The sequence below is a fragment of the Hylobates moloch genome, unplaced genomic scaffold (genome assembly GCF_009828535.3).
Source record: "Hylobates moloch isolate HMO894 unplaced genomic scaffold, HMol_V3 SCAFFOLD_1093, whole genome shotgun sequence".
Taxonomy (NCBI): Eukaryota; Metazoa; Chordata; class Mammalia; order Primates; family Hylobatidae; genus Hylobates; species Hylobates moloch.
Genome location: NW_026653368.1, coordinates 1 through 13761, shown reverse-complemented (window position 1 = coordinate 13761; position 13761 = coordinate 1). Strand labels below are relative to the sequence as shown.

At 37.8% G+C, this 13761-nt stretch overlaps 1 protein-coding gene across 1 annotated transcript; it reads right to left on the bottom strand.

Annotated features, from left to right (window-relative positions):
* Positions 1-49: 49 nt before the first annotated feature.
* LOC116464603 (zinc finger protein 98-like) lies at positions 50-9234 on the bottom strand (the record flags this gene model as incomplete). Its single annotated transcript, XM_032147864.2, has 3 exons — positions 9081-9234; positions 8494-8589; positions 50-586 (listed from the first exon to the last, which is right to left on the bottom strand). Coding segments are annotated over exons 1-3 (787 nt in total), but the record flags the coding sequence as incomplete, so codon positions are not given.
* Between the last annotated feature and the right edge of the window lie 4527 nt (positions 9235-13761).

The window sequence follows — 13761 nt, the reverse complement described above, 5'->3', positions numbered from 1 at the left end:
TTTGCAGATTGGTTAAAAGCTTTGCCACACTCCTCACATTTGTAGGGTTTCTTTCCAGTATGAATTATCTTATGTGTAGTAAGGTGTGAGAGCCGGTTAAAGGCTTTTCCACACTCTTCACATTTGTAGGGTTTCTTTCCAGTATGAATTCTTTTATGTGTAGAAAGGTTTGAGGCCCCATTATAGGCTTTCCCACATTCTTTACATTTGTAGGGTTTCTCTCCACTATGAATTCTTTTATGTTGAGCTAAGTGTGAAAGCATGCAAAATGACTTTTCACATTCTTTACATTTGAAAGATTTCTTTCCAGTATGTCTTATCTTATGTCTGTTTGAATTTGAAAATTTATGAAAGACTTTCACATATTTGTCACATTGAAATATTTTGTTCTGGGTAGTTGTCAAACACTGGTTAAGTCCATTGTAACATTCTTTGTGTACCTTACACTCATCCACGCTTTTACAGTATTTTCTTAGCTGTAAATTTTCACGTCCATATTTTTTATATCTTCTCAGTATCACTTTTTGGAAATATTTTTTTTGGCCCTGCTTTGGCCAAAGGTCTTGGGCCAAATAAGAACATACAACTGAAAGAAATAAAAATAATAAATTACTTCACTTACTAGACTCAGATGAATATACTTTACAAATCTAACCTACAAAATTATACAAACTACTTCACAAGATGGCACAGCAAAATATTACACGCTCTAACATTTTCACAGACATATAAATGTAACAAAAGCATACAGAACAAATTACATATGTGAAAAATTAAAGTAAGTTAAGTGTGCGCAGTGCCCCAGGTGAGCCCAATGCAAAGAGCCACATAGAAGAAAGAAAAGTCTGTTACATTTACCCAATGCAGATCTTCTTGCTTCCCTATATAACATAGTGACTTTAGAAATAAATTGCCAACTCCTGGTTTCATTTTTAAAAGACAAGTAAAATAATGGCTTATACATCTTTATTTCTCAATGGCAGGGACTTTTACAGACACTGGTTCCTGTGTCTCATTGCATAAAAGTTCTGCAAGAAACAGTGGTATTCTTTCAAATGACAGTTTGAGGCTGCTGAGATGAAAGGTCAGGTACCAAAACAGATATACAGACCAATGGAACAGAATAGAGACCTCAGAAATAACACCACACATCTACAACCATCTGATCTTTGACAAACCTGACAAAAACAAGCAATGGGGAAAGGATTCCGTATTTAATAAATGGTGCTGGGAAAACTGGCTAGCCATATGTAGAAAGCTGAAACTGGATCCCTTCCTAACACCTTATACAAAAATTAATTCAAGATGGATTAAAGACTTAAATATTAGGCCTAAAACCATAAAAACCCTAGAGGAAAACCTAGGCAATGCCATTCAGGACATAGGTATGGGCAAGGACTTCATCACTAAAACACCAAAAGCAATGGCAACAAAAGCCAAAATTGACAAATGGGATCTAATTAAACTAAAGAGCTTCTGCATGGCAAAAGAAACTACCACCAGAATGAACAGGCAACCTACAGAATGGGAGAAAATCTATGCAATCTACCCATCTGACAAAGCACGAATATCCAGAATCTACAAAGAACTTAAACAAATTTACAAGAAAAAAAAAACAAACAACCCCATCAAAAAGTGAGCAAAGGATGTGAACAGACACTTCTCAAAAGAAGACATTCATGCAGCCAACAGACACATGGAAAAATGCTCATCATCACTGGCCATCAGAGAAATGCAAATCAAAACCACAATGAGATAGCATCTCATGCCAGTTAGAATGGTGATCATTAAAAAGTCAGGAGACAACAGGTGCTGGAGAGGATGTGGAGAAACAGAAATGCTTTTAGACTGTTGGTGGGACTGTAAACTAGTTCAACCATTGTGGAAGACAGTGTGACAATTCCTCAAGGATCTAGAACTAGAAATACCATTTGACCCAGCCATCCCATTACAGGGTATATACCCAAAGGATTATACATCATGCTACTATAAAGACACATGCACACGTATATTTATTGCAGCACTATTCACAATAGCAAAGACTTGGAACCAACGCAAATGTCCATCAATGATAGAATGGATTAAGAAAATGTGGCACGTATATACTACAGAATACTATGCATTCATGAAAAAGGATGAGTTCATGTCCTTTGCAGGGACATGGATGAAGCTGGAAACCATCATTCTGAGCAAACTATCACAAGGACAGAAAACCAAACACCGCATGTTCTCACTCAGAGGTGGGAACTGAGCAATGAGAATACCTGGACACAGGGTAGGGAACATCACACAATGGGGACTGTCGGGGTGTGGGGGCTGGGGGAAGGATAGCATTAACCACCATGGCACATGTATACCCATGTAACATAACTGAACGTTGTGCACATGTACCCTAGGACTTAAAGTATAATGAAATAAATAAATAAATAAATAAGAAAGGTAAGCTTTACAGCAGCAGAAAGACTGTGGTACTACAGACAGGAAACAATTATAGCAAGTGATTATTGGTTATTAAGAAGGAGTGTGGTGGCTCAAACCTGCAATCCTAGCACTTTGGGAGGCCAAGGTGGGTGGATCAACTGAGGTCAGGAGTTTGAGACCAAGCCTGGGCAACATAGTGAAACCCTGTCTCTACTAAAAATACAAAAGTAGCTGAGCATGGGGTCACATGCCTGTAATCCCAGCTAAGTGGGAGGCTGAGACCAGATAATCACTTGAACTGGGACAGTGGAGGCTGCAGTGAGCTCAGACCATGCCATTGCACTGCAGCCTGGGTGACAGGAGCAAAACTCTGTTTCAAAAAAAAAAAAAGAAACACGAATAAACTCCTCTGACTAAAAACTAAACACAAAATTTTAGACAAGGCACATCCTAAGAACATGTTTGAGAGACTCCCAGAATCTCTAGCCAAGATAATTGTTTTCAGACTATGTCAGAAAAAAAAAAAAACATTTTAAAGACTGTGACAGGTAGCTTTTTTAAATGTCCAACTCTCAATCCAAGATTACAATGTATACAAAACAGGCCAATATAATTTCATCAAAAATATTATATAAATTTCAGAAAGAAACCATAAAAAAGATGTACACATTTTAAACACTAATAAATTGAATAATATCCAATGAGTGAAACAGGAACACAGTCCACTGTAGAAAATCACAAAAACGAGAATAAAAACAAGAATATCAAAATATTTAAAAAAAAACAATTTGGTAGTAAAAAACAGAAAAATAAACAACTGGAAAATCCTAAAAGAAAAATGATGTAAAAATGAAGTTCAACAAACAAATTAGGATACACACACAGATATTTATAACAAATACATATTAAGCACATTTTCAAAAATCACAGACAAGAAGAAAGTCTTAGGAGATGCAAGATAAAAGTAATGTGTCATTTACAAACATAGTCATGTGATATAACCAGTGAATTATCAACAAAAATTTTGCAGGTCAGAAAGATACTGTGTGACACAAAGTCCTGAAAAAAAAAAAAAAGGTATCAAGTGAGAATAATACTATCTACAAATCTGTCCTGCTAAATAAAAAGAAAAACCCTTCCAAAACAACCAAATTCTGAAAAAGTATATTAGCACTGCATATGCCCTACATACAAAAGATGATGAAAGCAGTTCCTTAAACTGAAAGTAAAAGGATTAAAAAAAAACCACATAATCATATAAAAATACATTATTTTCCAGGAAAGATATACACATACATAAAAACAGAATCTTGTGGCATTATCATAATGGTGCAGAAAACATTTTAAATTATTCTCTAAATTTTGAAAAATAAAAGCACAGAAATTATAAACATCTGTTAATGAATATACAATGTAAAAACATAATTAGCAACATCAATGACAAATTTCAAGGCAGATGTAATCAGGAAGAATTTTTTATTCAACCGAGGTTTATTTTATACCAAATTAAAAATATACTGTTGTTTCTTATAGAAGTTTTATGGAACCCCCAAGGTGCCACAAAAGAAAAATCTGTACAAATATACAAAAGTGAATTAGAAATAAGTAAAAGCATATCAATACAAAAATCAAAAAGACACAAAGAGAGAAAATGAGAAACAAAGATGCAAGAATCAAATAAAATGATTAAAAACATAACAGTAAGTCTTTATCAGACAATTACTTAAATGTATATATAAAATTAACTTTCAATTCAAGAGACATACTTTCAATAGATTTATTAAAAATTTTTAAAATCAAGATCCAACTTTTTTTTTCTACAAGAGTCAGTAGAGATCTAATGATAAAAAACACTAAAAGGGGCAAGATGGAAGAATACATTTCATGCAAATATTAATCAAACGAGAGCAGAAGAAATCAAGATAATATTATGCAAGCTACATCTTAAGTCAAAAACTGTCATATTTTACAAAATGTACTTGAAGTTAAAACTCCAAGGAGACAAAAAAAGGACATTAAAACTTACAGATTTAGGCTGGGCATGGTGGCTCACGCCTGTAATCCCAGCACTTTGGGAGGCTGAGGCGGGTGGATCACTTGAGGTCAGGAGTTTGAGACTGGCCTAGCTAACATGGTGAAACCCTGACGCTACTAAAAATACAAAAATTAGCCAGGCATGGTGGCGGGCACCTGTAATCCTAGCTACTCAGGAGGCTGAGGCAGGAGAATCACCTGAACCCAGGAGGCAGAGACTGCAGTGAGCCGAGATCACACCACTGCACTCCAGCCTGGGACACAGAGTGAGACTCTGTCTCAAAAACAAACAAACAAAAAAAACCACTTTAGATTTACTCACTGGGAACCTATGACAAATTTGTATATACATCTTTGTGTGTGCGTGTGTGTGTGTATGTGTGTGTGTGTGTGTATCTCACATTAGGGCCCCAAACATATAAAGCAAATATTGACGGAGTAACAGAGACACATAGAGAGCAACATAATTATAGTAGGATATTTCGACACTGCACTTTCCGTAATAAAAATTAAATGAGAATATTAGTAAGGGGATACAGGACTTCCAGGCAGTATAAGACAATTATTTCTAACAAAGGTAGAGAAAACACTCCTCAACACCAGGACACACATGGTTCTCAATAGACAACATTTTCCTTGATAGACCTCCTCTTATTACAAAAAAAGAAAATAAGTCATATCAAATTTTTTAAAACTGAAATTTTATAAATCACTTTCTATCACCAAAATGAAATGAGTACAACAAGAGAAAAAAACCTGAAAAATTAACAAATATATAGAAATTAAACAACACACTCGAGCATGCTCTTGTGAAAGGCTGAAAAAGGTAACATTGTAAAGATGTCCATCCTGCTCAATACAATCTACAGATTTAATGCAATGTTTTTCAAATTTCTCATTGCATTTTTGAAGAAATAGAAACAGAACTCCCTCGAGTATACAGAATCTCTACAGATAATAAAGTACCCAAAAATATTAAAAACGAAACAAAACAATGTTGGAGGCATTACAGTTGCTGATTTCAAAACACATTACAAAGCTACAGAATTAAAACAATTTGGTATGAGTATAAAGGTGAAAAAGTAGACTAATAAAATAGAATGCAGCACATATATAAACTCTCACATATATGGTCACACGAAGCGTCATTTGCATACCCACATTTATTTTAGCATTGCTACTAAAAGCCAGTAGGTAAAAGCAAGGGAAATTTCGGTCACCAAATCATTCAGCAGATATAATTTGAAATACAAAAATGCCAAAATATTACTCAGTTTGAAAAAAAGCAGGAAATATTCTAACAACTATAAAGGTAAATCTTGATGACTTCATGCAAAATAAAATGAGCCAGCCGCAAACAGAGATTTTATGAGATATATAAAGCAGTTATACTCCTAGAAACAGAAAACAGAATGGCATTTGAAAAGTGCCAGGAAATGCGAAAAATTGGTAGTTGTTTAATGTGTACTGTAAAATTTCTAGAAGTCTTTTATAAAATAATGTAAATATACTTAACATGCCTGAAATGTACAGTGTTTTTGAGTCAGGGTCTTACTGTCACCGAAGCTGGGGTGCATGGCACAATTATGGCTCACTGCAGCCTCAAACTTCCAGGTTCAAGTAATCCTCCCTCCTCAATCTCCCAAGTAGACAGGACCACTTCACCATGTCTGGCTATGTTTTAAAATGCTTTACAGAGATGAGGTTTCCATATGTCTTCCAGGATGTTCTCAAGCTTTTGGGCTCAGTCCTCCTGCCTTAGCCTCCCAAAATCCAGGGATTACAGACGTGAACCACCACCATGACTGGCCATGAAACGTACATTTAAATAGATGTAAGATGGTAAATTTTAGGTTATATGTTTGTACAATTGTTTTTAGAAGAATAACTGAAGAAGATCCAGAATTATAAATCTTTCCAAAAATTACCTTCAAGTCACAAAAGTGTTTCCCTCACACATAGGAAATATGTTTATTATTAAACACAAGGTAAAAATAAGACTATTTCCATGACTACTCATTTAGATAAGATAAAGCCATCATTAAAAATCAGCTAAGAAAAAATACACACAAGATTAGCCATAACCAAAATTGGGGTCATATTTATAGATACACACACACACACACACACATAATCAGATTGTAATAGAGATATGGCTGATTTATCTCTTAAACCCCACACCGACTTACATGTAAAAACAGAATTGCAAATTGTCTAAAATTGTAAAACCAAAAAAACACAATAAACTTATGATAAGAAACCTACACTGAAAAAACACATTAATATGAAACTACAAAATAATAATAAATGTTTACTCATAAAATCTGGTACATAACTTGATGTAGCATTAACAAAGAATTTGTGTAGATAACTGGAATATTTTACTGTAACTGTGTAATCATTGAAGGTGGCTATTTTGAATCATTGGCATGCACTGTAATGCAGTAAAAGTTTCAGATAAAATGCAGTATAATCATAAACAGAAGATTCTAATGACAAACTGATAAATAAGCATTTTAATAAATAAGATCATTTCTAAGTTTTAAATATATGCTATTCTTACACAAAATAAAACTGCTGTAATCCAAATCTAGAAGCAAAAAATAGCCTTACATTGCTAAATAAAGAAAAAATATATCTATTTTGCAGAATATGGTCAGGGCCTCTGATATATAAAACAAATATTTGGGAACAAATTATGTCATATTTTAGGTACTGGCTGACAAATGTGAGTGAAAATCCTGTAATCTTTTTTAGCCTGCCTATATTTCCTTTTTGTCTGTCTACTAATTATCTAATTCACTTCAGACATAACATGTAAATTTTAGTATATTGTCCTAAATGTCTAAATCTAAAACTACACACAAAATTGAAATAGAAAATAGAAAGTAAAAATGTACAGGAAAAGTGACATCACTAAGATGGAAAAATAAATGGTGCCTTATTTGCTTATTTTCTGACAGCAAGAAAATTCATTAGCCTGACAAAAATGCCTTTATGAGAACAGGAATCATGACTCAAACCTGTAATGAGAAATGCTTTAGGACAGAACTTCAAGATCAACCTGGGTTATGTAGCAAGACCCCATCTCCAAAATAAGTGCTCTTAAAGAGCTTTGAGATCTACGGAGGGAGTTGTGAAACTCTGCTAATGCCCAAGATTGAGGAATATTCTTTTCAGAAGGCGGGCTTTCATTCAGGTGGATCACGAGGTCTAGGAGTTCGAGAACAGCCTAGCCAATATGGTGACACGCCGTCTCTACTAAAAATACAAAAATTAGCTGGGCATGGTGGCTCGTGCCTGTATTCCCAGCTACTCGGGAGGCTGAGGCAGAAGAATCGCTTGAACCCAGGAGGCAGAGGTTGCAGTTAGCCGAGATGATGCCACTGCACTCCAGCCTGGGTGACAGAGTGAGACTCTTGTCTCAAAAAAAAAAAAGAAAGAGAAAAAGAAAATACAATTCTCACATAGACTTACGATAAACTTTGAATAGCTAAAGCAATCTTGAAAAAAAAAAGGACAAAGCAGAAGAACATCATACTTTATAATTTCAAACTATACTTCAAGACTATAATAAGAAGATAGAATGCAATGTGCAGAAAAATTAGCAATTAAACACCAATGGAACAGAAACCACTGCTCTCACACATTTAAGACATGATGTAAAAAGAGAACTTGAAAAACAGTTTAACATAGTTTCTCAAAATTATGCAGATTATCTGTGTGTTTTCCAAAACAATGAAGAAGCAGTCAGATTTTGCACTCTCTTATATGCCATGAAGAGGACTGTCTTGGCTGTTACTGTAAACTTGAAGGAAGGTCACCAAAGGGAAAGTAAAATCTTTAGAGATTTTACAAAGATAAGACAGAAGATGCTTCTTTGTGAGAGCAAAATAAAAAAAAATTCAGGCTTCCTAGAAACTATTTCCTTTGGAACACAGATTTCAAATCATTTTAAGGACTGGCTTTTTTTTTTTTTTTTCTACTTTGGAGCTCTCATCTGTGTCGTCTGTTGTATTCACTTTCGATCTCACCTACCTGGGGGTTCAGCTACCATCTCATGTCTCTTCACATTCCAAGGTTCTTTTCCTTGCTCCAGACAGGTGATCAGGTCTGGCTTAGAGGCAGCAATACCTGTTTTATTACAAATAACATGAATTGTGCTCATATTCTCCAATTATCAATTTAGTAGTGTGTTCAGTAAAAAGGATGTAATAGAATATTCTAGTAAATTAATTCCAAAATACTAATATAGAACAAAAAATTTTAAATATTTAGGAAATATTTTAATTTTGTAAGTTCTTAATTTTACTACCTGGTACTACTAAATCAAAAATTGGTAGTGGCAATTAGATTTTAAGATATGGGCAACAGTATGTTATGCCACTAAATTTCTAAAATTAACACTAATCTAGAGTGAAGGACACAGATCAGCTGAGTGTGGAAAGTTCAGATCAAAATGAAACATCTTGAAATGCTTTTCTACATAGACAAATCTTGAAGTTAAAAAAAGAAAAAAAAAAACAGAGATCTGAAAGCATAAATTACCAAAAACCATTCTACAAAAAAGGAGAAATGAAACTTATAGGGTATATTAGGGAATTGTATATTGAAGTTATCCTCACCCACGAAGACCAGGTTTCTGTAGTTCTCTAACATCACATTCCTATATAAATTCTGCTGTGTGATATCCAGGCATTGCCACTCCTCCAGAGAGAATTCATGGCCACTTGGTAAATATGTGTGTGTGTTTGTATGTTTTTCAGGGAGTGTTGACATTTAGGGATGTGGCCATGAACAGAATTTTTAATTTGACTCAAGGTAAAACAAGAGTAAAGAGAACTGGTTCTTACTTATAGGAGTGACTGATATATTTAATAAATAACTTTCAGCACAGAAGTATTCTCTAATGTATTCTCTAACTCTGAGAAAAGAGAGTGGCATAAGATCCACAACATCAAGGTATAGATTATACTTTTTTGGATGATGAAGTATAAAATTGAGGGCATTAACACTAACATGTACATTTTTGAGTGCTATATTTACATCATACAGAATAAGTTGTGTCAATTTTTCAGATGGAAAAGACATATTCAGTTAGAAACTACTGCTCACATGTTAATGTGTACAATAAACTGGAGATCTTGTTAATGCAGATTATTTTTTCAGAAAATCTGGGCTGGGTGCGATGGCTCACACCTGTAATCCCAGCACTTTGGGAAGCTAAGGCAGGCGGATCACGAGGTCAGGAGATCGAGACTATCCTGGCTAACACGGGGAAACCCTGTCTCTACTAAAAATACAAAAAGTTAGCCGGGCGTGGAGGCAAGAGCCTGTAGTCCCAGCTACTCGGGAGCCTGAGGCAGGAGAATGGCATGAACCCCAGAGGCGGAGCTTGCAGTGAGCTGAAATCGCGCCACTGCACTCCAGCATGGGTGACAGAGCGAGACTCCGTCTCAAAAAAAAAAAAAAAAAGAAAGAAAATTTGGAATAAAATCTGAATTTCTGAATCTCTAACAAGCTCACCAGTAATGCTCATGTTTTTGGTCCAAGACAACTATTTTGTCAAACATCCAGTAAGTGGAAGAGCCAGTGTGTTTTTCAGTTTTTTTGGCTTGTAAACAAAGATGAGAGCTTTCATTTTCCAAAGACAGATAAATGCAAACAAAACCTAAGAAAGGTCAGCTGCCAGATTAAATGTGGTTGTTTATGCACATCTGCTGAATAAAGATACTCAATAATGAAGAGAAAAATAATTAACTCTATAGAAAAAAAATCTGTCACAGAGTTCATTAACCAAGTGAGTTATTAACATCAGCTGCATGAAGATCAATTTTTATGATGTGCTGATGCACACAGAAGGACATGGCATCACTGCTATGGTATCTCCCAGCCAAAAGTAAATTATAGCCTGAATTTAATCATAAAGAAACATTGGTTTTATGCAAAGTTCCAGATACTGATATCTGCCATGTTCTGTAAATTTTAATAGTGATTTTAAGTAGTCTTTCTTTCACACCCTAAAGAGCAAGTATCTCCTAATAATTTTTTTTTCAAAACTGTCTGGGTAATAAATGCCATCCCATTTAAGTAAGCATTTTCTTAATCCTGTTCTGCATAGAGTTAATGGAGAACAGAGATGGAACCTCAACATTACATGCTCTCCATCTTTACTAAGGACTCCAGCTTTTCCCCAATAGGAATATTAAGTATCCACCCTTTCCATGTTCCATAGCCACGAAAGAAACATTCTTAATATTGCAGTTCATAAATTCATGGTGAGAATTCTTTATGACATGTAAGAAGCTATGATGTTGAGAATGTAAAGACGACTCTGGTATACAGGAAAGAAATATTTTTCAGACACCCTCGACTATTATAAGAACTAAAAAGTAGTTAAAACAAACTCATTAGGAAGAAAAAGCACAAGTAGAAAAGTAAAGCTTTGCAAGTACTGAACACATGGCATTCCAGGACGCAGAGTGGACACAGCTCTTCATCTGAGACATGTTTAGCTTAAAAAACAAACAAACAAACAAACAAACAAAAAAACCATTTTTTAGGGGCAGGGCAAAGATGACCAACTAGAAGCAGCAGCGATAAGAGGCTCCCACCGAAAAGAACCATAATGGCCTGTGAATCCTGCACTGGCACCTGAGGTATCCAGGTTCTCTCATCAGAACTGACTAGGCAGCTGGCATGACCCACAGAGAGGAAGAAAGAGCAGTGTGGTGCAGCAACCCACCTGAGAGCCACACGGGGCAGGGGAGCCCCCAACCCCCAGCCAAGGGAGGCGGTGAATGAATGTGCTACTTAGCCGACAAAATCATGCTTTTTCCATGGAACTGTGCGACCCACAGACTGAAAGATTTCACTAGTGAACCCACGCCACCGGGGCCTAGGGTCCCAACCTCAGAGCTGTGCAGATTCTCAACAACCTCTCAGCTTAAATCTGTTTAAGCCTGCTGAGTTCCCAGGGGATGGGTGACCAGCACCACAGCTGTGGCTGCCTGCTGTCTAAGCCATTTGAGCTCCCTGAAGAGGGGCAGCAACCAGCACTGGGACTGATAGCTGCCTAATACTAGGGGGACTAGTATTAGGACTAGGCTCCCTGGGCAGGGGAAGGGCGGCAGCCATCTCTATAGCTCCTGGCCGTGCTTTTCCCCTGCTGGAGCCAGAGATGCTGGACGGCTTGGTTCCAAGAGGTGTCCCCCACAGCCTAACACAGCGGCTGTGGCAGACTACAGCTACAGCACCTCTTCAGGCCTGACTCTGACTCATCCCTCCTCACTGTGTGGGGCCACCCTGCAGGAACTCCAACAACTCCAGCCAGGGGCTCAGGGATAGAAAGAACTCTGATCTCCCTGGGCCTGAGTCCCTAAGGGGAGAGGTGATCGCAATCTCTGCAGACCAGCAGACTTAGCTTTTCCTCCTGCTAGTTCTAAGGAATCCAAGCAGCCCAGAGGAGTGGTTTTAACCCCAGTGAAGCATATCCCCTCCACCAAGGGACAATAAAAGTGCTTCATTAAATGGGTTCTGTTCCTCGTGTCACCCAAATGGGTGAAATACTCAAACTGGGGTTGTCAGACACCCTATACAGGAGTGTTCCTACTGGCATCAGATTGGTGTTCCTTGAGGTCTGACAGCCCAGAGGAAGGAGAAGGCATCCATCTTTGCTGTTCTCCAGCCTCCTTGAGTATTATCTCCAGGTTCAGGAGTGAACCACATAAATAGGGCCTGAAGTGAACCCCCAGCAAATCACAGCAACCATACAGAAGAGGGACCTGACCACTGAAAAAAAAACAAACAGAAATGAACAACAGCAACAAAAAAGTCCCCACACTAACATCATCCAAGAGTCAGCAGCCTCAAAGATCAAAACTAGACAAACTCACGAAGATGAGAACGAATCAATGAAAAAAACGCTGAAGTCGGGTGCGGTGGCTCATGCCTGTAATCCCAGCACTTTGGGAGGCCGAGGCAGGCAGATCATGAGGTCAAGAAATCGAGACCATCCTGGCTAACACGGTGAAACCCCGTCTCTACTAAAAATACAAAAAATTAGCCAGGCACGGTAATTTTTGTAGTCCCAGTTACTCGGGAGGCTGAGGCAGGAGAATGACATGAACCTGGGAGGCGGAGCTTGCAGTGAGCCGAGATTGCGCCACTGCACTCCAGCCTGGGCGACAGAGCAAGACTCCGTCTCAAAAAAAAAGAAAAAAGAAAAAAACACTGAAAATCCAAAAGGCAAGAGTGCCTCTTCTCCAAATGATTGCAATGCCTCTCTTGCAAGGGTGCAGAACTGGATGGAGAATAAGATAGACAAATTGACAGAAGTAGGTTTCAGAAGATGGGTAATAACAAACTCCACTGAGCTAAACGACATGTTCTAACTGAATGCAAAGAAACTAAGAACCTTGATAAAAAGTTAGAGAGAGGAGCTGCTAACTAGAATAACCATTTAGACAGAGTCTCACTCTGTTGTCCAGTCTGGAGTGCAGTGGCACGATCTTGGCTCGCTGCAAGCTCCGCCTCCCGGGTTCAAGCGATTCTGCTGTCTCAGCCTCTGGAGTAGCTGGGATTACAGGCGTGTGCCACCATGACCAGCTAATTTTTGTATGTTTAGTAGAGATAGGGTTTCATCTTGTTGGGTTTCATCTTGTTGGCCAGGTTGGTTTCGAACTCTTGACCTCAGGTGATCCCCCTGCCTTGGCTTCCCAAAGTGCTGGGATTACAGGCGTGAGCCACTGTGCCCAGTCCTATTTTGTTAATTTTTTCAAAAAACAACTCCTGGATTCATTGATTTTTTTTTTTTTTTTTTGGAGGGTTTTTCATTTCTCGGCTGGGCACGGTGGCTCACGCCTGTAATCCCAGAACTTTGGGAGGCCAGGGCGGGTGGATCACAAGGTCAGGAGTTCTAGACCAGCCTGGCCAACATGGTGAAACGCTATCTCTACTAAAAATCCAAAATTTAGCCAGGTGTGGTGGCTCACGCCTGTAGTCCCAGCTACTCAGGAGTCTGAGGCAGAATTGCTTGAACCCTGGAGGCAGAGGTTGCAGTGAGCTGAGATAGTGCCACTATATTCCAACCTGGATGACAGAGTGAGACTCTGTCTCAAAAAAATAAAAATAAAAACAAAAACAAAACAAAACTGGCAAACCAAATCAGCAGCACATCAAAAAACATCCACCAGGTCAGGCGCGGTAGCTCACGCCTGTAATCCCACCAATTTGGGAGGCTGACATGGGCAGATCATGTTGAGAACAGGAGTTCGAGACCAGCCTGACCAACATGGAGAAACCCCG